The sequence below is a fragment of the Eumetopias jubatus genome, unplaced genomic scaffold, assembly GCF_037043125.1.
Source record: "Eumetopias jubatus isolate StellerSeaLion01/CBP00866 unplaced genomic scaffold, mEumJub1_p1.0 scaffold_4, whole genome shotgun sequence".
Classification (NCBI taxonomy): domain Eukaryota; kingdom Metazoa; phylum Chordata; class Mammalia; order Carnivora; family Otariidae; genus Eumetopias; species Eumetopias jubatus.
The window spans coordinates 61,375,781-61,403,555 of record NW_028274810.1 but is presented as its reverse complement, the minus strand read 5'-3'; the positions used below and the strand labels follow the sequence as shown (position 1 = coordinate 61,403,555).

Below are 27,775 nucleotides of genomic sequence, written 5' to 3'. Positions count from 1 at the left end.
GAGCCCCGCATCGGGCTCCCCGCTTGGCGGGAAGCCTGCTTCTCCCTCTCCCACATGTGAGCTCTCTGTCAATTAAATAAATAAAATCTTAAAAAAAAAAAAAAACCCACAAAGCTAATAAGCCACAGAGCCAGACAAGGTCACAGACACAGGCCATGTGGCCCCAGGGCACACACTTCTAAGAACTGCACCACTCGGCTTCTCTTCATCCGTGTTTCCAGGTCAGCCTAGGGGGTTGTGAATTTCCCGGGGTGGCTCAATAAACCTACATTTCTGATTACCTCAATATGGAGTCTGGCCTGTTCAAGAACGAGAACTCGAAGAGGAAAACGCTCTACAGAACAATCTGATTTCGTGATGGCAACATTCAATAAAAAGGGAATCTCAAAGACTTTTGGTGTGTTATTCCTGTGTGTTGCTGGAAGGTTCTTAGGTGGGCATTCCAGGTTTCAAATGAATCCACAGATGAAAAAATGAGGTGGAGGCAGAATGTGACAATATTTGGGGGGGAGGGGCCAGAAGACAACATTTGGGGGGGAGGGGCCAGAAGACAACATTTGTGGGAGAGGGGGTTCCTCTTTGTTCTTCTCCTACCTCTGTCACAGACTGGGCTGGCCTTTCACCCTCTGGAGCCTTGGCTTGGGTGTCCACTCGTAAATGTGCTTCTCAGGTTCGCCCCCACCCCATGGTTGTAGAGCTTTCTGCTCTCTTCCTCTGTCAAGTTTCCCTGAAGATTTCTGGGTGGTCCCTAGTGGGTGTCACCAACACCCCTCCCCGAGTACCGTCAGCCCCCATCTGACACTGGCTGTTTTTCTCTCTCTTTTCTTTCACTCTTGTTTGTAATGCTGCCCACAAAGCTGGCTGAAGGTGCCTCCCCCAGGCACTGCTATGGGGGTTGCCCCCTACTCAGGGTTGCTGTACCCCAAATTTCATGACACTACCATCATGTGCCACTAATTCACTCGAGTTTCTCACCGGCCTGGGAAGGTTCTGCCCTTGGCCCACTCACATTCCTTTTTGTTAGGTAATGAATTCACGCAGCAATTATGTATTGTTGCCTGCTGTGCCAGGCACTGAGCTTGGGTCCTTGAGATATAAAAGTGCAGTAGACACTCTCTCTCCTTCATGGACATGATGTGTGGGAAGGAAGAGGGGATGGTAAATGAGTAGATTATAACAGAATGTCTTCAAAGCCTAGAGATGCTGGCAAGTAGACATAATGTCATTAAGGACATCTTCAATCCGTAAAACAAAATATTTCTCCACCAAGACGCTAATCAGAAAGTCCCCAGGGATACCTGGCTGATGTCCCAAGGGCTTTCTGCTACAGGCCCACTCCTTCCCAAGAGCTTTTCAAATAAGTGCCTGGAAACAGGCCAAAGTTCTCTTCTTTAAAACAAAGATGGCATTTTCCTCTGGATTCTGCGCCAGCATATTCTCTTTTTCCCAGCCTCAGCATCCCACCTTGATTTCCACAGTGAGCCCATTCGCAGTAAGGATCCTGTTTCCCTAAGAAGCTCTCTCTATACGTCACCAAAAGACTGTATGAGTATCTCTACCCCATCACATTCAGATAAAGAGGAACTGAGATCACGTCGGTTAAAAGACTCCATAAACTGAGCAGCACTCTAATGGGCAGCTGATATTATTATTACTATTGTTAAAATCACTATAATAATTATTATTCCCATAGAAGTTATGTGATTAGCCCAAGGTCACATGGGGAGGAAGCGGAGATGCAGAGACCCCACCCCCACATCAAGCACACGGTGGCGCTCCCAGCGTTTCAAAGACCCATGCTCTTGGATGCAAAACTCTCCCACATCCGGGTATCTCGTGGCGTGCTCGAGCTTCCAGGACCACTGCCAAACGACACTGCCTGGACTGCGCCCCATGGAAACCGCAGCTCCTTCCCAGGTACGCCAGCCTGAGCTACCATCGCCGAGGTGTGCCAAAAACACAGCCTGCATTTATTTTGTTTAATTCTTACACTATGTTTCAGCCTCCTCCTAAATGCATTTGTTTGCAAAAAGAGCCACGAGGGGAAGTTCAGCCCACAAATAAGAATATAATTATTACACAGTTTAGCGGTACCTGGGCGTCACCCGGGTATTCACCGGTGCTCCGAAATTCAATTGTTTCTCCTTCAAGACCGTATTTAATAGGATAAACAATTTCTGCTAAATGCAATAAATGTGAACCTGGGATGTCATCTCCATAATCAACTTAAATTTCCCATTAGAAGCAGTGGCTGTGATTGAGATTCGGAATTTAATTTGGCGGTGCCGGCTTCAACGCGCTGGTGCGGGCTTCCTGGGAGCCTCCCATCAACCAAAGACAGAACCACTCTTTCCCGTCTCTGGGGAACCTTAAAAGAAGATAGATTATAACTCAAGAAAATTATACAGCTTCGGTATAATGAAAGAGATAAAACATTATTGGATTAGCCTGTTGAAGTAACAGCAGACGGCAAAGCAATAATATCAAGGCAAACAAGGGCCTGGGCCCGTCAGCTCAGTGGGCGGGGATGAGAGAGGGCAGGCCGACCCAGCACGCTTGCTGCCACCACCCCCGGCCATCCGAATCAGCTCCTTCCCCGGGTTGTTCCATTGACTCCATTCCAGATGGCTGGGCGGGCCACACTGGTGGGTGGCGGTGTGGCGTCATGGATGTGTGAAGGTCTTAGGTCCCAGCACCTAGCCCAGAGGCAAACTGAAGCAGATGATGCGGCTGAGAACAAATTGGTGGAAAATGAACAGGATTAACCAATTCACCTTCAACCATTTTTTCCCCCACCAATTTGATTTCCACAAATTCACGTGAAGTTCTGCAACCAGACAGGGAGCATCCAAGAGAGCAAACAAAATACAAAGAGCTGTTTCAAGGTGATAGAATGAATGAGAGCCATAAAGCCTGAATGATCACTTGACTCAATCTAAAAAATCAAAATATTTTGGTTTTTAGTAACCTAAAGATCAACTGCCCTCTTATGCTCCCTCCTGAAGCACCTCCCTCACCCAGGTAAGATTTGGACGAAAGCACGAGTGAGCAAAGAGGACCGTACAGAAGTAGGGGAAGGTACACATTGCACACTGCCCCAGAGCCATCAACTTGAACTTCTCCTTGATATGTTTCCTCTTCCAGGCACTACAACATTTTCCTTCCTTACTTTCCCCCTTTCTTCCTCCCTTTCCTCCTTCCCTTCTCCCCTTCCATTCCTTCCTCCCTCCCTCCCTCCTCCCTCCCTCTCTCCCTTCCTTCCTTTCTTCCATTTCCCTTGCTCTTTTCTCTAGCTCAGGACCTTCTCTGGGCACCCACGCATGTCACAATAATTCAGCTCTGCCCCAGAACTCCTGCTTTGGACATGCACAACCTCGCCCTTCCTGTGCTTAGCATCAAAGGGAGCTGAGGAACCAGGACCCATTCTCCTCAGGATGCAGTGGGTGGAGGCTGTCAATACCACACACACACACACACACACACACACACACACACACACACACACACACACACACACACGTTCTTCTACATTTGTCAGTAAATGCCCATTTACCGAGAGGAAGGGAACATGACAGTTAAGAGTCTAAACCTCTGGAGCCCAAGTGCCCGGGTCTGCAGCTCAGATCTGCCACTTCCTAACCGCACAACCCCGGACAAGCCACCTAACTGTTCTAAGTCCCAGCTCCCGCGGCTGTTGGATACATAGCTTGTAAGGCCATCATGAGGCTGGAATGAATTAACACACTAAGAGCCGTGGCAAGCATCGTCATCATTCAATACATATTCACTGCCATTGTCAGTGAATGAGACCATGTAGTCTTCTAGGGAGGAACAACTTAATATCTATGCACTGATTCACTGTTGGGCACCTACTCTGCACCAATCACTGCTAGACGGTAGGACGTCAGTGTGAACAACTTCTAACAGTTCCTGGCTAGGAGTGCATGTGAGTGGAATAAAACTAGACAGATGAGCAAAGTGAGCATTACCAAGATTCTTAAGCCCTTAAGGAACCCGTAGTTTATGTTTAACTCACTCTTGGTTCAAATCAATATGCATTTTGCCAATAACATCTTTATTTCAAACACCCTGAATGGCACAGCCCTCTATTCTCGGGCTGGCCCCAGGTGGGAGCTGGTATGTGGTAACCGGGCCTTAGTTCCTCAGGGCTCAGAGCTCTTGCGGTGTGCAGCCCACAGCAGTTATCTACTAGAAGCACTTCTTCCTTAACAGTTAAGTGTTTCTGAAGCAGGGCCCAAGCAGGGACTGCCTCCATTTTGAGGAGGTGGATTTTTGCACTGCCTTTGTCTTGTTTTATGTCCTCCAGAACACGGAGACCAGTCTGACCAGCAACTCCACCTCCCATCAATGGGGACATCTAGAAGAAAGAAGGTCAGTGGACATTAATTAGCCCTGTTACACCTAGTGCCCTATGGAGGGGTGGGGTGTATAAACCAAAATGCTTTGGGAGTCTGCTCTCATCTCCTCCCTCCAGTCACCTGTCCTTCTTGCACACCATTGTACTTGCCATGCTCCCTTCTACCACAGGGCCTTTGCAGATGCTATTTCCCTGGCCCAGAATACTCTTTCCTCCTCTATTCATCTGGTCAATCCCATTTACCCTTCAGATCCCCAATGAAGTATTGTTTCTGCAGGGAAACGTCTCTGACCTCTAACTCCCCACCAATTCTTCATATTTTAAGCTCTTGGGGGCATTTTATAGCAGTTACAACTAAAACTTTAAAAGTATTTATGGGACAAATTTAAATGATGTAGATCTTTCTTGCTAAATAGCAGTCTCCATGATGACAGGATCTATACCTAATTTGCTCACAACTGAACCCTAGCACGTAAGCCGACCCATAGGATGCCTTTGGTAAACATCTGTTGAATGACTGGCTCTCAGCTTAGTCACTTCCCAGCTACAGGATGCTGGGTAGTTTACTTCTTGTCGGTGTATAACCTAGGAGCTCTGTGATCTACTGTGAGCATCGTGCGTTATATGAAATAACAATAAACAATGCACTCTCCCCTCCCTGACATTTGCCTTTCCCTTGAGGATTTTTTGGTCGTTGATGAGATTGACAAGTAATTGATTCTATCCACCATGATATATCAGGTATCTGGCTAAGCCTCTGATGGACAGTATAATTCCACGTGCATTTCTTATTATCTCTGGGCCTGCCCACTCATAAAATGAGAAGGCTCCAGTAGGAAGTGTCCAGGGTCTCCTCCAACCAGGAGAAAAATCCTATGGTTGTGCACTACACACTGGAGGTATAGCACTGTGCGGGGCCTGGTTGCGATGTGGCAGGGGGTGGGGTGGGTGGGTAAGAACAACCCTGAGCATTTCACTGGGGAGGGAACAGTGCAGGCAGGAGTCAAGAGCAAAGGCTGTGGCAGACACACTGGACCCAAACCTGTGGTCCTACACTTATTCTGTAACCACCGGGCAAGTTCATTAGTGACCCACAGCATCTCAGTTTCTTCATCAATACAATGGAGATATTGATAGTACCTACTTTGTGATGTTGTGGTGAGGACCAAAGGATCTAATGTTGTAAAATACAAAGTAACACTGTTCATTTTGCTTTAAAACAAACTAACCAACATTTATTTTGCTCGTACAATGTGTTAGGCATTATTCCAAGGGCTTTGTATGTGTTTCAGGAGAAACTCAAGACAGCTCTAGGAGGTAGTTAATATCATCGTCTCCATTTTACAGATGAGGAAACTGAGGCACCAAGAGGTCATGTAAGTTGTCAAGGTCACAGTTACTGAATGATAGAGATGAAATTCAAACCCACTGAGTCTGAGCACTCAGCAAGGTGCCTGATACATAGTAGTATATTGTTTTTACTGGATGTGTTGTTTCCTTTTTTAAAGGTATCACCAAAAAGAAAATAAAAGAAAGGGAAGGGAAGGGAAGAAGGAGTCAGGGGTGAAGGATATTGCAAACTCAGATAATAAACTGGCCAAAGAATTTGAGAGCTGGAAAGGATCTTAATGATAGCCTAGTCTTTCGTTTGTTAATTCAGCCCCTACCACTGAGCAGCAACTATGCTGGGCCACAGGGACAGAGATAAATGGAACATGATCTCTGCTTACACACATAGGGGAGACAGACACACACAATATCCAAAATATAATATGCTAAGAGCCATAATAGGCATATATTCAAAGTGCTATAGGAGCGCATAGGAGGAATTAACTAATTCTACTCAGGGGTGGAGGGTTAGAACTTTTTTTTTTTTTACAAAAGAGGGGCATCTGTGCTGGATTTTGAGGGCTGAATAAAAGCTCAATTAAAAAAAAAAAGAAGCATTCCAGAATGATTCAAAGAAACGACTTGCAAATGCCATGCATTAATTGTCCTGTGACTCAAAGCACTCTTAGGTATGAAAACAATGAAATATAAAATCAGGAGCCAGGATGGACCTCAAATTTCAGAGTACCCAACTCCCAACCCAACATCTCCAATGCTCTTCTTGCCCTTTTGAATTATCCTCTGGAATTCCCTAGATTTCCCTTTTCTGACCAACTCTCAAAGACTCCTTACTTTTCTCATGGGTGACCTCGCAGGCTGTTCCCTGGAATCCAATAGGACAGATGCATTCACAGCGTGATTCTGGAAAGACAAATGGAGAGAGAGTGTGACTCATACCATGTGAAACAGAACCCTCGAGTTCAGCCCTCCACATCAAAGTGGTGACACTTTGCTATTAGATTAAAATAGGAGAAACATTTAGTTGAACACTTTAAGAGAAGAAGGTTCAGGGCCAAGAATACCTACTCCATTCTTGAGGGCCTTCTGCTCATGAAAGGTGTTTATTGCCATCATGGGGAATCACATGGCGTTGCTGAGGAAAATTACTCGTGAGCTGACATTTGACCCAGCCTTGTAAGTTTCCAGTTTTAAGATGCTACATTACTGGTCACTGAGGTCACTGGTCGTTGGTACTTAGTTTCAGCCTGGGGCGTTTAATTGTCCAGCCTCTGCTTGAATACTCCTAGTGATGGGGCACTCACTGTCCTCAGAAGTTTCATCCCACCTTTGGCCAGTTCTGACCCTTTGGAAGTTATTTATGTTAACCTGTAACTTCTCACCCAGGAGTTACTCTCATCTGGATCACACAGAATCCCTTCACAAGATTATCTTTTCTAAGGCAGGCCCAGGAACACCCCAGTCTCTGGCTTCATATTCTCCTTCACACCAGTGCACATCCTCAGGTGGGTTCCAGTTCCCAGGTCCAAATTTCACACAGAGGCAAGGGGATTTCAGCAACCCTCGATCAAGACCTTGAGCTGATGGGATGACCCCCTTCTTGCTGACCACATCCCCACTTAGGTGCTCCCATTCTGATGGCAGAACTTCCCAGCCTTAGGCTCTCACTGATCTCTGCTTTGCTCCCACCCACCCTGTCCAAGAAGCTAGACACATACTCCTCAGTCTCAGTTGGGAATGGGGCTTCTCCTGTGTCCCCTCTGTTGAGCTGGCTCTATCCACATAGGTTCTGCCCTAACTCCAGGTGGCTCCCTCCCTGGGTGGGGATCTGCTGTACCCAACTGCTCCTGATACCTTGGCTTCCTGTTGGACTGGACCTTTCCTCAGCTATCACCACTGAAGTGTAAGATCCCAGGCTTCAGCCAACCCCAAATTTGCTCTGCCCATTGCAGTGGCCCGATATGGCCCTTAAAGTTAGGAATCAAGTTCAAGTGGCCCATCCTTGCTGACACTCCCTCCAACCCACCCCGTCCCCCAATCTTCTCACCATGTACCGGTCAGGACGTGCAGAGCCCAGGGCCTCTTATTGGGCCCAGAGAGGTTCCCCAAGTCCATTCCCACCCGTTGTTGCAGACGCACATTCTCAGCCTGCTCCTCTGGTTTTATGCTGCTGGAACCTAGGTATTCGGGTGGCCAGAGTAGCATGACCTAGTCGCCTACATTCTGACTTCTTGGGAAATAGACTGATACTTGTTCTAATGCTCGGTACACTTCAGTTTAACTCTTTGGTCAGGTCTAGCCCTCCCACTAGTCTATAAGCTAGTGAAATCATGGATCCTATGTGCCAGTGAATTCAGCTGTAGATCAACTTCTCAGCCCTGACTCCACAGTGCAATCATCTGGTAGGCTTTTTCAAAGGCCAATCCCAGTGATTCACTTTAATTGTTCTGGGTGAGGCCCAGGATTCTCCCCTGCAGCCCAGGCTGAGATCTGCTTGTGGAGGAACATTGTGCTCTTCGCCCAGGAGTTGCACCTGAGCATGGGGGGGCGGGCTTTGTCCAATCCCACCTCATTGTGCTTCAAGGGAGGTGGGGACTTAAGCAGTTATGAGTCTCAGCCCCGCTGCAGATTAGAACTACCTGGAGAGGGTTCACCTGTCCTGATGAGGGGGGGTGGTCTTCTCGAGAGTCACATGATCCAGGTGGGGGCTCGAGCATCAGTAGCTCTGAAGGTCTCAGGTAGTTCTAATGTCTGATCAGGGTGGAGAAGCTCAGTTTAAGAGGCTCCAAATGCCTAGGGGGCTCTTTTTTCCCCTCTGACAAAATGAAGAGGGCTTTATGATAGTCCTTGGGGCCTGCGGAAGAGGACTAGGGATTGACCTAGAACTCTTCTTGAGATACCCTGGAGGGTATGTGGATTTGATGACGTGTTCTGGCCCCAGCAACAGCCCCTCCAGATGATATCTTCTACAGGGACGCCAACTGCCTGGAAATGGTACCTTTCAGGACAGGGACTCCATTCCCTTGGCAGGGAGCACAGTGGCAGGGGCTGACTTCCTTCTGGAACTCCTCCAGAGCCCGCTTCATGTTCTGCCTTATTGTGCTGGAGTAGGCAAAGTCCGTGGCTGTCACCAGTTCATACAGAGGCTCTGCCTAGGGAGCGGAAAGGCATGCATTTCAACAGAAGACAGTCATCAAACAGAAGGGCGAAGCAAGGTTCCACAGGAATGAGCAAGGGGCTGGGGCATGGAGGTAAGATTCATCTGGCACTGGATGGACATACCAGTATGTAGATGGATGCCCCATCCTCGGTCTGTCCCATCCGACCCAATATCCACAAATAAACTCATTCGAGTTCAGGTCAACTCTTACTGAATATCTCCTAAGTGCCAAGCATTAAGCACAAGTGATGAGTAAGATAAAATCCACAGGAATCCAGAGAGCGAGGGACATAGTAACAGGTACTTAGAGCACAGCAGTTATAGGCATGCGTGCAAACTTGGAATGGGGGCAAAGGAGCAGGCAGTTGATCTGTCTTTGGTGGGGGAGAGGAGGTGATTTTCAAGCCGCTCTTTGAAATTATTATAGGAGCTTTGTCCCAACATTGCCTCCCGCCCCCCACCGCCCAGTAGTTGGCAAAATCATTTACATCACACAAGAGCCACCATCATGAAGCCTTCCTCCCCCCCAGCTCCAAAGTTCATAGAACCCCTTCCCACCAGGAAGTGCTCAGCATACAATCCAGTGCTCATCCGATACAAATTCTATCTCTTTGACCCTTTGCAGTCATTCATTTTTTTCATGAGTTGAAATCTCCTTTTTTCCTTCTTGAGTTAAGAAGGTAAGCTGCTGGAGATCAGGACTATATACTGTCAGCTCTGTGTCTCTGGGGTCTAGCCCCAAGTGTCGTGAGAACAGCTAATAAAAGCGTATGGGCGAGGCACCTGGGTGGCTTAGTCGGTTAAGCATCTGCCTTCGGCTCAGGTCATGATCCCAGGGTCCTGGGATTGAGTCATGCGTTGGACTCCCCCCTGCTCATGCGTGTGCGCTCTCTCAAATAAATAAAATCTAAAAAAAAAAAAAAAGTGGATGGGCAAATGAATGGGGGATGGGAGACCTCATCAGGGCCACAGCAGCTGGCCCGGAGGAGAGGGGGTGGACAGCAGAGACCTAGACGCAGACAGAGCGCTGCTGGTCCCCCGTGGGCAGGGCGTGTTTTCACAAGAGGAAGCCACAGACGAGTGTGGTGGTGCTGACGGGCTAGGAAAAGTCTGAGGCAAAGTGCAAAGAAGTAGTTAAAAATGTTCGGAGCCTCTTGGCCCTAAGTTTCAGCTCCAAGGCCAGGTTCCTCTCCAGATTTTGTCTGTGATCCTGCCCTAATCCAGTGCTGGAGAGTTTAGGGTCTGTCTAAATGCAGGCAATCATGCCTAATAGAAGCCTCCAGTGGGAAGAAAATTGCTTCCATTTCTTAATGCATCTGCTGCTGACCTTCACTCCAGTGGGCAAAGCAAGGCCCCTTGGTGGTCCCATTGTCTCACCGTTTTGCGGTCAATGAATTGATCCAGAGGCGGTTTACGGAACAGTCCAGCCTGCTGGCCACATGTGGGGGAGGAATGGGAGGGAAGTGGGGGGGTTTGCTCTTCACCAGTATGAGCTCCTCGGACAATCTGCATTCCCTGCTGGAGCACCTTGAAAGGCTGCCTTTAACCCCCCAGGCATTCTCCTACCAGCACTGAGATTGGCTCCAGGAGAGAGAGCAAGTCAGTGGCAGAACCGGAATAAATGTCGGAGACGTGTATTGTGCACCAGAAGCCAGGGCTGGTGGTTGACAAACGTGATTCCACTCCACCCTCACAAGGTAGCAACTGTTAGCCCTACTTTCAGATGAGGTTAAGTGACTTGAACAACGTCAAAGAACTCGTTAACTAGTATTGCCAGGATTCTGACCCAAAGCTTTTGCTTTTCTTATTAGCTCATGATAATCATTAGTAAAAATGGCTTGGCTTCCCATTTCCAATTTCTGTGCCAGTGTTCTCCAAAGTTTGCAGACTGCGGTTTTCCTTGGGACTGAGCAGCAACTCCTAGACCCCACAGCTCCCTTTTAATTCTACAGTAGAAGGGCATCACTGTCCCTTCTTTCATTTGCTGCCCCCCATCTTTCTTTCTCTCTCTTTTCTCCTCCTCTTCTTCTCTCCCTCCCTCTTTCTTCCTTATTTCTCCCCCAAATACACAGTCTTACCTATTGATATTGATATTGACCACCGGGTCCTAAGCGCACTTGTCCATGAGAAAATTTTATTTATCATTTTTGGCAAAGGGATCGTGCTCACTACTTGTTAAAGTCCATGCAGTTCCCTGTAATGGACCCTGGTAATCACCATTCTTATTTATTTATTCTTTTTTTTTTTTTTTTAGAGAGAGAGAGAGAGAGCAGGGGGGCAGGGGCAGAGGGAGAGGGAGAGAGAGTATCCTCAAGCAGATTCCACACCCAGCACGGAACTCGATGCAGGGCTTGACCTCATGGCTCTGAGATCATGACCTGAGCCAAAATCAAGAGTCAGACGCTGAACCGACAGAGCCACCCAGGCGCCCCAGGTGATCACCATTCTTAATGATGACAAATAATTACTGCACTAGCAGCAGCGGTTAGGTGCCAAACTAAATACATACACGATCTAACTTAATCTTTACAACAATCCTATGTATGAGGCAGGTGGTCTTCTGTAGCCCCATTTTACAGATGAAAAGGCTGAGGCACAGAAAAGTTAAATGGAGAGACCAGAGTCACATACTCAGTAGGTGGCAGAAAAGGATTCGAACTGTTAGCATTGTGGTTTGTGTCCTTTCAGCGTATGTTTTTGGATACTTCAACGGGCAGATATTTATACCAAGTTGGTGGCATAAGAAAAGTGCAGTTGTGTTTTCCACTTAACCTCACTTAATATCCTATTATGAGCATTTTCCCATGCTGTTCAATATTCTCTAATAAAATATTTTAGGGCTGCTTAGAACCCTGTTGTACGGATGAACTACAAGGTATTCACCTCTTCTCTTGTTATTATGTCCTTGTTTCCTTTTTTCTTTTGCTACTACAAATAACATAAAAGAAGGCATCGTTTTATACATACATCTTTACCAACTTTTAAAATGATTCCTTTAGTTGATTATTGCAGCTGAAGTTATTGGATCAAAAGCTATAAATGTTTCTAATGTTTTGGATATAGATGGTTACATTCTTTTCCTAAACTGTTGTATCAACTTCTCATCTCATTTTATACAATGTCCATCTTATCGCTCTCACTAACACTGAGCATTACAGATTTTTAAACATTGTCAACTTGATGTTGTTACTTTTTCATTTTTTATTCCTAGAAAAGTGCAACATTTTGCATATATATTCACCATCATAGTTCTGTAAGTTGTCTCTTTCCTTTGAGATGTGTCTTTCTTACGAATTCTAGCATTCCTTGCACATTAAGGATTTCATCTGTGGCAAAATTATTTTGTTGGTGTGTTATCTGTCATTTAATTATATTCATGGTTTCCTTATTTGAAATTCAGAATTTATTTTGGTGGGCGAGATCCCACCAAATGGCAGCCCAAGTCTGACATTATCTTACCAGGCAATGTTACCACAACCTCTGTATTTTAAACCTTCTCTTGGTCAGAGTCATTTGCCTTTCCAGAATCTTTGAGTATGTTGCTTTAGAAATGTATGATGGTCACACCATTAGAAAGGTGTGATTATCTGCTTACCAACTGATCAGCTGCTTTTCTTTCTGGGTACATAGCAGGGCTGCAATCCCCTGACATCCTTAAGGGTAGGTTTGCAGCGTGACCTGTTTTGAGCAGTGGCGAGTGAGCAGAGGGAGGGTCCTTTCCAGGGTGAAGCTTTCAGGACAGAGTGAGGTCACATTTCCCCTTCCCTTACCACTTCTGTGGTGATCTTGGGAGCACATGACCACATCAAGCCTCCATCACCTGGGTCCCTGAAAAGCACCACCAATAGTCCCCTCCTTAATATGCTTTGGACATTTTGTGTGATTGAGAAATAAATTTTTGACGTACTAAGCCACTAAGATTTGGGACTTTTTTTTTTTAACTGAAGCATAACCAAGTCCTTCCTGACCTCTACGTGAGCACCATTCACGACCATATCTTTTCCTTCTACCCTGGGCAATGCCCAAGCTCTGTACAATAGCTTCTCCATCAGCCTGGACCTCGGACCACAACCCAGCCACCCTGACTACTGATAGAAATGTATGTGGATGGTAGAGGAGGTGACTAGGATTGCCGGTCAAACACAGAATGCCCAGCTAAAGTTGAATTTTAGATAAACAATAAATAATTGTGTAGTAGGAGGATGTCCCATGAAATATTTAGGGGCTGCTCATACTAAAAAGTTATCCATTATTTGTCTGAAATTCAAAATTAACTGGACATCCTGCATATTCACTTGCCAAATCTGGCAAACTCTTTTTGTGATTCCTTTAACCATTCAGAATGTCTTTGGGATTTTTCCTCTATCAGTGACCTTTTCATCGGTCCATGAGCTTTACCTTCATGACACTGTGGTTGTCACTCCACTGTCTTTAAGCCATTTAGTGTTGCAAAGAATTCTAAGACAAGGACAACTTTTATTTTTGTAAGATATGTTTGTTTCTAAAAGTAAAAAAAAATTACTAGGATGTGTTTCAGTTTTGTTTTGTTTTCAGTACTTTTGCTTACTTTTCAATGAGCTCTCCACTTTGTATTATCAGCTCAGGGAAGTATCTCGTATTATGTCCACAATTAATGCATCTTCAAATTTAATCTTGTCTCTTTCTCAGGAAGAAGTCTTTGAATTTTCGATTTCTCCTCTACTCTCTTTCCATCATATTTCTTTTATGTCATTGTTTTAATCTCTTGGTCTTTTGCTTCTACACGATAAGAACATTTTTATGGCACCTTCCATATCACTGACTCAATTTTCTGCAGTGTCAGTTCTGTTCTCTACTGTTTCCAATGTAGGCTTTCATCTGCTAGAGTCAGCTACTTCCTTTCTCATCTGATGAGTTCTCAATAGCTCAGCTTCTGTTTTTGACTTCCTAAATTCTTCATTTTCTTAAATCTTCTTATCACTAAGCAAACACATTCTACAATTTACTTCTATTTTTCCACTTTTTGATGGAGGCTTGTCTTCTGCATCTCGAATGTAATTTCAACCTTTTGTCTTTGGGACTCTCTTTACATGTCACTGCTATTTCTTAGCTCTTTGAGCAAAGAGCCATTTCTCTGAGTCTGGATTTTACCAGTAAAGAGTGGGAATGGGCTCTTCAGTGTTCTTTTTCCCTGCACACCTGGCTCCTATAGGAATCGTGTTTCAGGTCTTGATCTTCAAGAATGGTTTATGGGTGTAACCCCCAGCCAACACTCTGTGTCTAAGAATTGCTGATCCAGTGGCCTCTGCTGTCCTGGGAAGTAATCGTTGCTCCAACTACCTGGTGAGCTGGCTCTGCAGAGAATTATGGTGAGCTAATGTGAAGCTGTCTGCAGTTTTCTCTTGCCAGAAAGAGTGAGTGCAAGAGCGGGATGCCCAGAATGTATGTTTCCAACTCAGGTCCAGGACTTAACAAAGGAAGAGCTATGGACTCTGAGAAACAAACTGAGCGTTTTAGAGGGGAGGTGGGTGGGGGGCTGGGTTAGCCTGGTGATGGGTACTAAGGAGGGCACATACTGCATGGAGCACTGGGTGTTGTACGAAAACAACGAATCATGGATCACTGCATCGAAAATTTGTGATGTATTGTATTGTATGGTGACTAACATAATAAAATAAAATTAAAAAAAAAAAGAGCCTTCAGTAATCTCCCCTCCTCAGCTCCTGAACACATCTCTGACTCTTTCATCTTTTTCCCTTATCAGCCCATACAGCCCCTTCACAGAACTACACTTATAGTGGCTATGGTACTTTCCACTGTATCACACACAGGCTGGGAAGCCACTAGCCTTTGGTAGAGCACCGCACCTCTGAGGTTATTTGCAGGCCTGACTGAGATGTTTAACATGCTAACCTGCCCTACCTCTCTTCTTCCCTCCGTGTCTCTCTCTTTCATGCACACACACACACACACACACACACACACACACACACACACACCCCATATCATATCACATGCTTGGATGCTTGGTACCTGACATTCCCCATGCCCAGTCTGGCACATCTAACCTCTTTAGGTGGGTAACCAAAGAAAACTCCATTAATTCTCAGTTTTGGAAAAAAAGATGCAGGTAAAATATAAGTGCCAAGTAAAGGCCAGGGATCTATTTTTCCCTTGAGCTCTGTTTACTCCCATGCTCATCTGTGATACCAAGCAATGTCACCACACCATCAGCCAATCCCAGACTTCTCTGGAGCTTCCTAAAACCTATGGCTGATTTTATCCTCCTCGGCCTTGTCAATGGCTGTACCCTAAATGTCACTACTGAACACATAGCAGAGGAGAGGATTTGAATGGCAGGCTTCTTGTTCTGCAGAAACTATGCATTTGACATACAAGTAGAGACACTGTGGGAAGCTGCCAGGGTTGGGAACTATTGAGCCTCCCATCAAGAGCTCCAGTCTCTCATTCCCTTTCCTTGGCAGCAAGACTAAATCTCTGGGGGCAGCCAGGGGTGGCGTGGGGGTGGATGCTGGACAACCAATGGTGAGAAGAGGGTAGCCGAGGATGGAACGTGGACACCGTGCAGAAGTCCCCACAGACAAGGACCCACTACTGGTGATGTATATGACAGTCCTGTTCGAGCAAACGTCTTCTTAGTTTAAGGTTGCAAAACTGCTCTTGTGTGGGTGACAGGTGGCTGGGATCAGTAGTTGTTATTCACTAAACCCACAGGGATATCTGGAGGGGAGGGAAGAGGTCAAACTCCTGGGTCCAGACCTCATGGAGACTCTTGAGCAGCCACAGAAGGATGCAACCTCTGTGACCTTGATTTTCATCAGCCACAAAATGGAGATCAGTATATGCAATCTGCAGACTCGTGAGGATTAGATGAAATAACGCTCCTAAAGCCCCGGGCAGAGTGTCAAGAATATAGTACGTGCTCAAAACGTCAGTGATCACTGTGAGGTTACCACCCTGTCCTGTAAGATGGTCATGCCTGGATGTGTCTTACCACTCGGCACACACCATATGCTTCATCCTTACCACCTCCTGTGTTTTCCTCCAGTGTCTTAATTCCTGTCACATCGCAGGAACTTAACAACTATTTGTTGGTTGAATGAATGAAAACTAAAATAAAGAAATAATGGAAAGAGCATTCTCTGATGAAATGGAAACAATATCAATTTAAGAAGGCTGGAATTAGAAGCTGATGGTGAATTTCCTTTAGCAACTTGGGGGGCCTGAGTGGGAGGGACTCAAGGGTCTCTAGCTGGTGCTGAACAGTATATTGTAATCGGTCCATTCCAGATAGATTATCCACTATAATGTGTGTGCCTCAAGACTGAGGCGTGGTCTTACTGAGCTTTGTATCCCACGCCCTGGCTCCCAGTGGCCCCTCATAAGCTATTTTCTGAGGAGAGGAAAGGGTGGGTGGAGCTGCCTAGCTGTACCTTAAGTTTTTAAAAAGATTTTATTTATTTGTTGGAGAGGGGACGGAGGGAGAGAGAGCACAAGCAGGGGGAGCGGCAGAGGGAGAGGGAGAAGCAGTCTCCCCGTGGAGCAGGGAGCCCGATGTGGGGCTCGATCCCAGGATGCTGAGATCATGACCTGAGCTGAAGGCAGACGCTTAACCGACTGAGCCCCCCAGGCATCCCCCAGCTGTACCTTAATTTTGATGATGTCTGGGTTGTACTGCACCGCGTCTCCCCACTCCTGCATCAGGTCAGCCGTCGGCAGCTCCTTATAGGCCAGGGTGGTGATGTGCTCACTGGCTCCTCCTCGCACAAGGACCACCAAGTCATCCACCATAGTGTTTCTCTTGTTTCTGTCTGAAACGGACCCAGAGACCTGGCATGTCAAGGGATCCACTTCCACACCTTGGAATTTACTGCCACCCAACCAACAACCTAATTACCACAATATTTGTTAAACTCATCCTGGAGGTGCTGGTGGACGAGATGGGTTCCCGCCAGCGAGGAAGTCATGGCGCAAGGGGCGGAAGGCAGCTCTGAGTCATATAGGACCCAAGTCGGGGGCAGGACAAGGAAGGGACATCTATAGATGCCAGTCACTGAGTCTATGGAAGACAGAGAGCTGATGGACAGATATAGATAGATAGAGAGATAGATAGATAGACAGATAGATCGATCGATCGATCACAGATAGGTAAGTAGGTTGATAGGGAGATGAGTTATTGATCATTAATGTGCCAGCCGGTAATCTAATTGTACATGTATTAACTCACTTATTTGCAGATAAGAAATCTTAGGCATTAGGGGTGAAAAGGTTTATCCAGGTAGTGCTGTGAAGCTCTAAGCTATAGTGCTTCTTTGTATGGGGCAACAGAAGTGGGAACATTTGTAAAGTCTGGGCTTCATATGTGATAGATACCCATTCAAGAGTGTCTACTATGAAATGATTATTATTTTGACTTCTCGTGGAGTTTCCGGGAGAGTCCTCAATCATATCCTTGAGTCCTTCACATTCTAATCTGTCCACGTACCCAATGCCAAACAAGGTGGTGTCGAGTGACCATTCAGCCCTGAGCCTGCAACACCTGAGGACCATGGAGAGGGAGATTGTACGCTCCTGGTAGGGTTGTATGGTGGTACAATCGTTTCAGAAAAACAGCTTTGCAGGAACTAGTCCAGAAAAAGCACAGAGTCTACAACCCAACAATCCCACTCTTCATGCATTCCCTGAGAAACCCTTGCACACGGGTACCAGACAGCTTGGTAAGAATGGTCACAGCCCCAGTGATTGTACTTGCTCGAAACAGGAAGTGACCCAAATTCAACAGCGGCATGGACAAAGACACAGTATTATATTCATACAATAAAATACTATGCAGCAATGGAAACTATAGTTATACACAAAAACATGATGTCCAATGGAAAAGAAAAACAACACCCAAAACTGAAAAGATTACATTCTATCCATATAAAGTTCAAAAATAAGCAACAGGGGCACCTGGGTGGCTCAGTTGGTCGAGCATCTGCCTTCCACTCAGGTCATGATCCCGAGGTCCTGAGATTGAACCCCACATCGGGCTCCCTGCTCAGCGGGGAACCTCTTTCCCCCTCTCCCTCTGCGGCTCCCCCTGCTTGTGCTCTCTCTCTCTCTGTCAAATAAATAAATAAAATCTTTAAAACAAAACAAAACAAAAACAAGCAACACTAAGCTGTATTGGTTAGTGATATATACGGTGGTAAAACTATTAAGAAATGAAGGATGTATTTAACACGGAAGTAAGGATGGTGTTTTCTCCAAAAGGGAGGGAGGAGTTGTAGTTACCAAGGGTTCTGGGGTCCTGGGCAATGTTCCATCTAGTGACCTGCACGGGGTGCGGGGGAGGTACTTGACAAGTCTTAATTTAAAAAAGATTTTTAAAGGTTTTATTTTTAAGTCATCTCTCCATCCAATGTGGGGCTTGAACTTACAACGCCGAGAATAAGAGTCTCATGCTCCTCTCACTGACTGAGCCAGCCAGGCGCCCCTACGAGTCTTCTTTCAAGAGCACCTATGTTCTATGCATGCCTCTCTTGTAGGACGTATCTTCTAACCCAGCTCCACCAGAATGAACAAATAAACAATATCAACCACACATCAGTCACAAGGGCAAGAGATTTTTCTAGACCAGCAGTTACATTTTTGTTGTTTTATTTTGTTTTGTTTCAGCTGGGGAACTCTTTCTCCACATACCATCCCAGATGCAAGCTCAGTAAGGGGAGCAGGTAGAGGCTTGCTGCTCAGGCTGCCGCAGAGGTCAGGGACTGGGTCCCTGCTGATTGGCCTCTCTTTCCTACTGCACCTGCTGCATTGATTCCAGTTCCCTTGAATGACCTCCAGGTTTCCTCTCCCAGACACTTGGCACTACATCCTGGCTTCGATACCCACCTCCGATCTGGTCTCCCCTGCCATGTGGGCTCTGCTACATGACTTACGGCTTTGACTCCTCTTCAAATATCTGTCCCACCCATTATCTCAGGGAAGGACTAGTTTCCTCACCTGCCTCCCCCACTTCCTCCACCTGTCCCCGACCCCCGCCTCCTACCTCCAGCCAGGCCAACTCTCAGCCCCCAGAGTCAATTTCCATTGTCATTTTCCTCCTGCCTTAAAAACAACCTTGCTGCTTTACTCCTCGAGCAGCGATGCCAATGCTCCCTCCCTTAGGAAGCCTGTACTGATGCTCCAGACCTGGTTTTGTGCTTACTGCCGCCTTGTCATCGCTTTTTTTTTTCTTTTAAGATTTTATTTATTTATTTGACAGAGAGAGAGAGATAGCGAGAGCAGGAACACAAGCAGGGGGAGTGGGAAAGGGAGAAGCAGGCTTCCCGCCGAGCAGGGAGCCCAATGTGGGGCTCGATCCCAGGACCCTGGGATCATGAACTGAGCCGAAGGCAGATGCTTAATGACTGAGCCACCCATGCGCCCTTGTCATTGCTTCTTTAATTGTTTGCCTGCTTTGTGTGAACACCACGAGGATAGGAATACAATTTTACTCATTTTCGTATGCCCAGCATATTGTAGGAGCTAAATAAGTTTTTATTGAATGAATTATTATTTTAATTGAAATGCCTTAGAACATCCGGTCTTTGGCTTAAAGAGACGCTCAGTTTTGGGGATCCTAGGGAAGGAAAGATGATGAGCACAGAAGTCACATGCTCCTGCCACTCACCTCCTATTTCATTCAGAATACCCCGGCATATGTCCACCGACACACCGAGCTTGACGTAGACCACCTCAATGCCGATGCCGAATCTAAAACCATTCTGGGCACAGGCTTGGACATCCTTAAGAGAGTAATCTGAAGGAAGCAAGAAAGAGGCCCATGACCTAGAGGTAATTTACCCTGTCCCTTTTCTTGTTGTTGATTCCAAAGGCCTTGCCCTTTCTGGATGTCATGGGGCCCCCAAGGGACTCGGGATCAGATAAAAGGGTGGCCAGCCTGGTGACCGCAATGTGGGCAGCTGCTGACATCAGCGTGGAGACCTCATGAGAGATGGGACAGCAACTTCCCTTCAGGGTCCTCAGAGGCTCTGAGGCTCTTTGCTACCCCCCGAAGAGTGGAAGTGCTCAGGGTCGCTTTCTAAAAATGTGGCTCCTTATCAAACATCTAGGGATTGATCCTGTGAGTCGAGGTTGCTGACCCGCTGACCCACTCTTCTTTAATCTTGGCTATAGAAGAGATAGCTTGCTCATTAATTAATTAAGGTGATGCCTTTAAAGTGTCAGCCTCGGACCTGGCAAAGAGAAGGGGCCAATTCCTCTTATTTCTTCATTTTTTTGACTCATTTCCCACCTGTTCCTCCCTAATTCTCCACAAGGCATCCACCCATCCTGGGCTTGCTGAAAACTTGGCCTTGTGAATTATTGGCACTTTGAGGCCAGGCAAGGAGAGGAGAGCAATTCTGCCTCCTGGGCTGTCCCAATGATGTTAGTGTACGTCAGTATTCCCCCAAACACGTACCCTGAAATACAAATCTCATGATAATATCCCTCGTAATTTTTGTACTAGTATTACAAGAAAAAGTGCTTCTGCGGTCAAGTAAGTGTGACCATTGTTGTACCAGAGGAGGTGGAGAGGTCATTTTACAGCAGTAGGCTCATGGCTAGGCTAAAAGTGGGCTCCGTTAATGTTTCCCCACTTTATTTGATAGTAGAGTCCCTCTGCAGGAAGTAACTTGAGGAAATATGAAAGTGTGTTTGAAGCCAGTGGGATGGAGGAAGCTCTCCTCGACCTTCGTGAGACTGAGGCTACGCTGGCTTAAATTTATGCACATCATATACCATGTGTCCTCTTGCGAGTACAATGGACTTATAACAAAGCCCTGTTTCTGCCCCTGTGAACTGTGGGACCCAGGGCAGGTGAGCTGGGAGGTGGCATGTTGGAGGAAAGAACACGGGATTGGGAAGCAGGAGCCACGCCTTAGGCCTGGCCAAAAGTCCTGTAATTATATGTGTAAGGAGAAGAGACTGTGGAGGGGCAATGGGAGGTGAACGTTAGTTTGGAGGCTAGCGTAATAATCTGTGACCTTGCTACTTAAAATGTGGTTTATGTATCCGCAGCACTGACATCATGTCAAAGCTTGCTCGGAAGGCAGAATCCTGGGTTTCACCTCAAACTTACTGATGGGACTTGCTAATTGACTAGAAGGAAAGAAATACAGTCAAGGTTGACTCCTAGGTTTTTGGCTTGAGCCACTGGTTGGAGGGTGAAACCATTCTGAGATGTGGGTGGCTATGGAAGACACACATTTGGGAAAGAAAAGCGAAAGTTGACTTTCAGGGCACGGTAAGGTGGGGCTGGATGTTGGACACCCCAGTGGTGATGTCAAGGAACCACATGGATGTAAGCTCTGGGGTGCAGGGAAGAGAGCCAGGGTGGAAATAGACATGGAGAGTTCTCCACACACTGGAGGCATTTAAAGCCACGAGCTTGGGGGCTGCTGTCTCGAGATAGTAGTTGTACAAAAGAGGACCGCCCAGACAGAGGGTTGAGTGGAGAAGGACCCACAGGAACAGGGGATGAAAAAGGAAGATGTGCAGGTGAATCTATAGCCGGGGAAGGTGAAGAGAGCTAGGAGCCGAGCTTATAACTCTTCTCCCACCAACTAAGAGAAGCCTCTCCCCACCACCTCACAGAGCTCACGTGGGCCCTGGCAGGAAAGCCACAGTCCCCTGGGCCGTGTACCTGCTCTCTCCATGGCCTCTTTGTTCATGATGAGCGTGTATTCGTAAACGCCCCCCAGCACAGCCTCTGTGATGTAGTGGGTCCCGAAATCACGGAAGAGATCTCTGTACTCCCCATAACTATACTCCAGGGGCAGCAGCTTGACTCTCTGAAGGAACTCGTAATGGAGCATAAGGCTTCTGGGTTTCAGCTTGTAATGTGCTACTTCAAGGTCAGAGCGCGCGTGCAGAAATGTGCTTTTCTAAATGAAATACCGACATGGGAAAACCAGACCTTTAAAGTTAGGAATCTGGAACGAAAAGATGAACTTTACAAATATCATCCGACGTTCTTGGCCTGGGGTCATCACTCTTACGATTCCTTGAGGATATTTGAGGGAAGACGGGCCTCTTTGACAAGCTTTCATTTCTCATAAATATTATGGTGTCCTTTCAGCTTGGGAGAGCTTGCTCTTAACTTAGCTCCTCAGGGTGGCAAAGTGGGAATGAGAAGGGTAGGTGGCCAGAGGCAGAGGCAGACATGATGGGGAGCAGCAGGTGCGCCCGGGGCCACTCTGGTGGGATACGGGGCCTGCCTGCCTGCCTGCCAAGGCAGCCTCTTTGTTTGTGCTTTTCAAATTCTGAAGAAAGGCCACCCATGAAAGAGTCAAAGTGGTGCTTTAGGAAGGCAAGACATTGTAGTGTATGACAAGTCAACAAACTACAGCCTGCACCCCGGATCAGGTGCCTGGTGTTACAAATGGAGTCCTACTGGAATGCAGCCATGCCCTTTCTCGTTCATGCACTCTCCATAGCTGCCATCACCCTACAGTGGCAGAGCGGAGTAGTTGTGACAGAGACCCTAGGGTCCTACAAAGCCTAAAATATTTATCTGGCCCTTTACAGGAAATGTTTGGTGACCCCTGGTGTGGGGGCCAGACTGCAAGAGGGTGATGCTAGGTGAAGTGCAAGCATCCAGGAAATATTAGTATCACCTGAGGTGAGAGGTTCCTATGCTGGCGTGTAGGCAGAGGAAAAGGTAGGAGGGTGGGTAATGTTCACAAGGCACCCTCTGCCCCAAGCTTAAGACTTACAGCCAGTTTGACCTATCAGTTCTAGAAGGCCATGGTGCCAACCGCTTGGGCCCCTCATTGCTCCCTGACTTACGCTCACCTCACTCTAGTCCTGTCCCAGAGGCTCACGACTCTCCCTTCTTCCTTACCCTTCCAAGCGGAGCAGTGCTCTGTTTGTGATTTTTCTAAATACTATAGGTTTCCTCTCTTGCTTGGATGTTGATAAAAGCCTTCCCACTGATCTCCCTTCCTTCTCTAGCCTGCTTCACTGCTCCAATCAGAGCTGACCCCTGAAAACTCTGAGAGTACTACACGCATGCCTTGCCTCATTGTGCTTCATAGATACTGTGTTTTTTAAATTGAAGGTTTGTGGCAACCTGCATCAAGCAAGGCTTTGGGCACCATTTCCCAATGGCATTAGCTCACTTCATGTCTCTGTGTCCCATGTTCATAATTCTTGCAACACTTCAACATTTTCTTAATTATTATTTTTGTTATGGTCATCAGTGATGATGACTTGCTGAAAGGTCAGATGATGGTTAGCATTTTTAGCAGTATTTTTCATTGAGGTATGTCCATTGTTATTTTAGACATAATGCTATTGCACATTTAAGAGACTTCAGTGTAGTGTAAACATAACTTGTGTGTGCACTGGGAAACCAAAAAATTCACTTAATTCACTTTATTGTGACATTCACTTCATTGCAGTGGTTTGGAACCAAGCCTGCAATATCTCCGAGGCATACCTGTGTTATAATGCCCCTCTGGGCTTAAAACAAAACCCTGCATTGACTCTCTGTTGCCTCCAGAATAAAATCCATTCCCTTACTGTGAACATTAAGAACTCACACTCTGTCCCCTGGTAATGAAGTGTTCCTCCCCACACCTTCCTATTTCCTACCACCCACACCAGACATCAGCATCAGTCCAACTTCTCACCGTGCCCCAAATTGGCCATTTTCTTCATAACACAATTTTGCACGTGCTGTTCTTTCTGCCTTAAATGCTCTTCCCTCCCTTTTCTGCCAGATGCACATCTACTTATATTTTTAAGCACCTGCTTAGCTGCTTCTACCTATGTGACACCGTCCCTGAATTTCCCAGACACACACTCCATTCTCCAGGACGGCTCTGCACTTTGCTTATATTTCCTTTAGAGCACACACCATGCTGTATTATAACTGATAGACAAAATTAAGCATTAGTTATCTGCATACACATTTGCCTCTCCTCCTAGACTGTGAGCTTGAAGACAAGAATCAGGATGTATTTGTCTCCAGACCCCAAGTCTACTATAGTGCCCAGAACACCATAAGCATGCTATCACTGGGTATTTGGTGGGGGTGGGAAGGGGGGTGGGGAGCAGGAGAAAGGGAAGGAGTAAATAGATGGCACCCTTCGTTTGCTCCCCAACAAAATACGTTCCTTCTAATCAGTCCCACCTTTCATCACTATATTTTAGTCTTAAGCACCTACTAAGTGCCATCCTAAGTCTAAAGATGAAAGGAACAGCCTCTGCCCCCAAGTGGCTCAGAGCCTAGAAGATAAGGAAAAACATGCAAAGACCATAACAATCCCGTTAACATTTACTCCTCATTTTCTGCTGGTCAGTGTTTCAGCAGCAGAGACCTTTCTGAGCCCCCCTCACCACTTTTTCCTCATATGAATCATTATAGGTGACTTGATCTCCTCCACGTTCCACTCAGATCCATTTTCTAACATATCACACTCCTGTTGAAAACGCTCAGGGACTAGAGAATAAAACGCGCCTTCCTTGCTCAGGAATTCGAGGTTCCTCAAGGCTGCCTGTCACCTGCTTCTCCAACATCATATCCCATTACTTCCCGGTCCAATTACTCCTCTCCACCAACTCATGGGCTGTGACCTTCAACTTACACGGCAGGGGGGACAAGTGATGTGACTGGTATCGTAGAAACATCTTTCCGGCAGCACACAAATCTGAAGGGCCAAGTCGGGAGACAGGAGACCCCTTAGGGGGGCCAAGCAAGAGGTGCAAGGGTCTGGGCTAGTTAAGGTATAATCAGAGTTAGATTAAGAAATATTGGAGAGTGACACCAAAGGATTTGTGGCCAAATAATGTGGAAATGAAGAGGAGAGAGAGAGCAAAATAGGCTTCTGAAATGCTTCGCCTGGAAAAGTAGAAGGAAACAAATGCTATTTAACACAGAAAACTGGGGAGGAAGAGCTTGCTTTGGAGTGTTGGCGAGACATTGAGGTAACGATGCCCATAAGACTGTGTGGTGCAGGTCAGAGCATAACAGGAAGGTGAGAAGCAGTGATGAAGGCGCATGGCTTGCCCTGGTGGTGGGGTGGGGTGGGGGGGTGAACAGAAGAGGTCACCCTGTGTGGCTGAGGGATAAGAACAGAAGATGGCCACGAATTAAATAAAGAGCAGGTGGGGAGATTAGAACCCAGAAGGGCAAATGATGAGGAGCAGTGACGGTGTGGTCGACTCCACCAGAGGCCCCAAGAAGTCGGAGAAGAAGAGGTTTTGGGTGACATTCTGGAGGAGAACTTCAGCTGAATGTTTAGGACAGGAAGTTAAATGGCTGGGGGCTGAAATGCCTCCAGAGATGATTTGGTCTGGAAAAGCTACTTTTCATTCAAGCTTAATGAAAACCAGGGGAGGGGTGCCTGGGTGGCTCAGTCAGTTGGGCTCAGGTCATGCTCCCTGGGGTCGTGGGATTGAGCCCTGCGTTGGGCTCCACGCTCAGTGAGGAGTCTGCTTGTCCCTCTCCCTCTGCCCCTCTGTCTGCTCTCTCTCTCTTTTAAATAAATAAATCTTTAAAAAAAATCTTTAAAATAAGAAAACCATGGGATATAGCTCATTAGAAAGCAAGAAAACATAAATATAGAAGAAGAAAATAATTATATACCACTGCCTGGCCTTTCTAAAAAGTAAGTTCACCTAAGACCATGCTGCTTTTTTGTAAGAAGAATTTCAAGACAGCAGAAATATAACTGGTTGCTAGGCCTGGTAGTAATGGGGAATATAGACACGTCTGGACATGGAAATTTAAATGGATACATAGAAATTGTACTTACAGTGTGAGAGAATCGTTTGGTTCTGCTAATAAAATGTTTGCTATTACCACTTGCTCTATTGAAACCAAGTTCAACAATTCCAGGTATTTTAAAACCAAAGCCGAAACTAGACAGGCTTGCCCTTGTCTCTGTGATGTTATGTTCGAAATCCAAGTACGATTCATATTCTGTCAGTGCAAATTCGTATTTGCCTTGGGTCTAAAGGAGGAATAAAGAAAATGTTTCTTACTCCATTTGAGTCACATCAGTTCTATACAAGTCAACAGACAGCCACTGTATTCTTACGGTGTGTGAGGCTCCCGACTAGAGGCTCTGGATGCAGAAACCTGTGTTCCCCAGCCCCACGGCTCCCAGTCTGGGAGGAGAGACAGACACAGGCGAAACTCAGTGGTGGGGGCTTGACTTGGGTTCACCTGGGGACTCGGCGACTTGGCTTTGGCAAAGGCACATAGGTGGAAAAGGACAGGAATTATTCTACAAAGTGTGGGGAATCTAGTGTGGTTGACCCAGAAGACGCCACAGTGAGGGGAAGGGACAGGCATTGTGAGGGAGTGTGCGGGCATCAAAATGTTGAGGTGTCCACGTTACTTGCTCTGAAATTTGGACTTAATCCAAAGACGAGCCTCTAGAAGATCACTTTGGGCATAGCACAGGGGTTGGCCTGGAAGGGATGAGTCTGGGGTCAGAGAGACAGGCCAGTGAGGAGGCTGTAAGGGGAGAGCAGCTGACAGCTGATGAGGTCTGGTCAGAGGTGGTGCAGTGAGGATGAAGTGACGTGGACGGCAAGTGCCTTCCAGAGAAACTAGAAGAGCCGTTTGCTCAAAACGCAGTGCTCATTGTTCTGTGCATAGGGTGCTGCCAAAGATACTGCCCTGATGGCCTTGGAGGGACCTGTCCCCCAGGGTCTCCACCCCCACATGTCGGCTTCTGGTTGCCTGCAGGTCCCAGAATGCTCAGCTGCTGAGGAAGGGAGCAGAGTGACGCCCAGTGTGGCCTGGGGTGGAACGTGTGTTCCAGCTGAGCAACCTTGGAGGACCAAGTTGACTTCCGCATGCCTCAGTTTCTTCACGTGGAACACAGAAATGATGGCTCTTCCTCCCCTTGGGCTTGTTCTGGGGACTGAGTCTACAGGGAGGAAACACACAGCGTGCCTGACGCGGCCCTCAGAAGCCACTGGCTCTGCGGAGAGGAGGCTTAGCACGTGTGTCCTGCCGGGTCAGGGGCTATTTTGGACGGGATGATAAACGGCGGCTCTGAGCTCCTCCCCTGAAAGGAGAGACCACACGGGGGTGGCAATGGGCACGGTGGGGCAGGCTGTGCTTGTCCATGTCTCCTTCCTGGCCAGTATGTGTGGGGAGAAGTGGGGGAAGAGGAAGTAGGAACGTAACTCTCAGGACTGCATGATTTTAAAAGTAGAAACTCGCCCCAACTACTCTCTTGTATGCAGTTCTGCCCCTGCTCATCTTATAGACCAGGAAGCTGGGGCCCAGCGTGCAGAAGGATCTCAGCCTAAAGTAAGACTGCGACATGCGGCACAGCCAGGCCTGGAGCCCACATCCTTACGTTGGTGTGTGTGTGTGTGTGTGTGTGTGTGTGTGTGTGTGTGTGTGTGTGTGTGTGTGTGTGTGTGTGTGTGTGTGTGTGTGTGTCCAGAGCCTGTCCCAAACCCCATTCTCTGTGAGCTTTGCTTTGAAGTTGGCATGTTCGTAGGAATACAGGCTTAGCTTGCTGGAGCATGCTATGACATAAAAAGCTTAGCAGAATGCGTGGTTCTGATATGTGAGGACTTGGCAATAACCTTAAGAACGCAGTGTACATGTCCTGAGGAAGTCCCCGCCTCCCCATGAAGCCACGTGCTTACTGTGTGTGTTCTGCATTGACACATGTGGGTCTCACTAATCCTCTCCCTGTAGGGCAGAAAGTTCCCAGCCCCCCATTCAAAGAGGGGGAAACAGAGGCTCAGAGCATGCAGGGTGATTTGTGCTGCAGAGCCACCACGTCTGTGAGACGCCAAATCCACAGCCCTATTTCGGTCTTCCATGCCAGCTTCGATGCTGTTGCTCGCCTAATTCTGCTCCTACGACTCTTGCTGTGACT

At 47.0% G+C, this 27,775-nt stretch overlaps 1 protein-coding gene across 1 annotated transcript in view; it reads right to left on the bottom strand.

Annotated features, from left to right (window-relative positions):
* Nucleotides 1-4,226: 4,226 nt before the first annotated feature.
* C8B (complement C8 beta chain) overlaps nucleotides 4,227-27,775 on the bottom strand; it is a 37,747-nt gene continuing 14,198 nt past the window's right edge. Inside the window, exons 6-12 of the mRNA XM_028106888.2 lie at nucleotides 25,679-25,876; nucleotides 21,562-21,802; nucleotides 19,546-19,674; nucleotides 16,533-16,696; nucleotides 8,724-8,877; nucleotides 6,560-6,628; nucleotides 4,227-4,378 (exon numbers count right to left, since the gene is read on the bottom strand). Of these exons, the coding sequence (XP_027962689.1) occupies nucleotides 4,227-4,378; nucleotides 6,560-6,628; nucleotides 8,724-8,877; nucleotides 16,533-16,696; nucleotides 19,546-19,674; nucleotides 21,562-21,802; nucleotides 25,679-25,876 (1,107 nt within the window). The remainder of the gene's footprint in view (nucleotides 4,379-6,559; nucleotides 6,629-8,723; nucleotides 8,878-16,532; nucleotides 16,697-19,545; nucleotides 19,675-21,561; nucleotides 21,803-25,678; nucleotides 25,877-27,775) is intronic.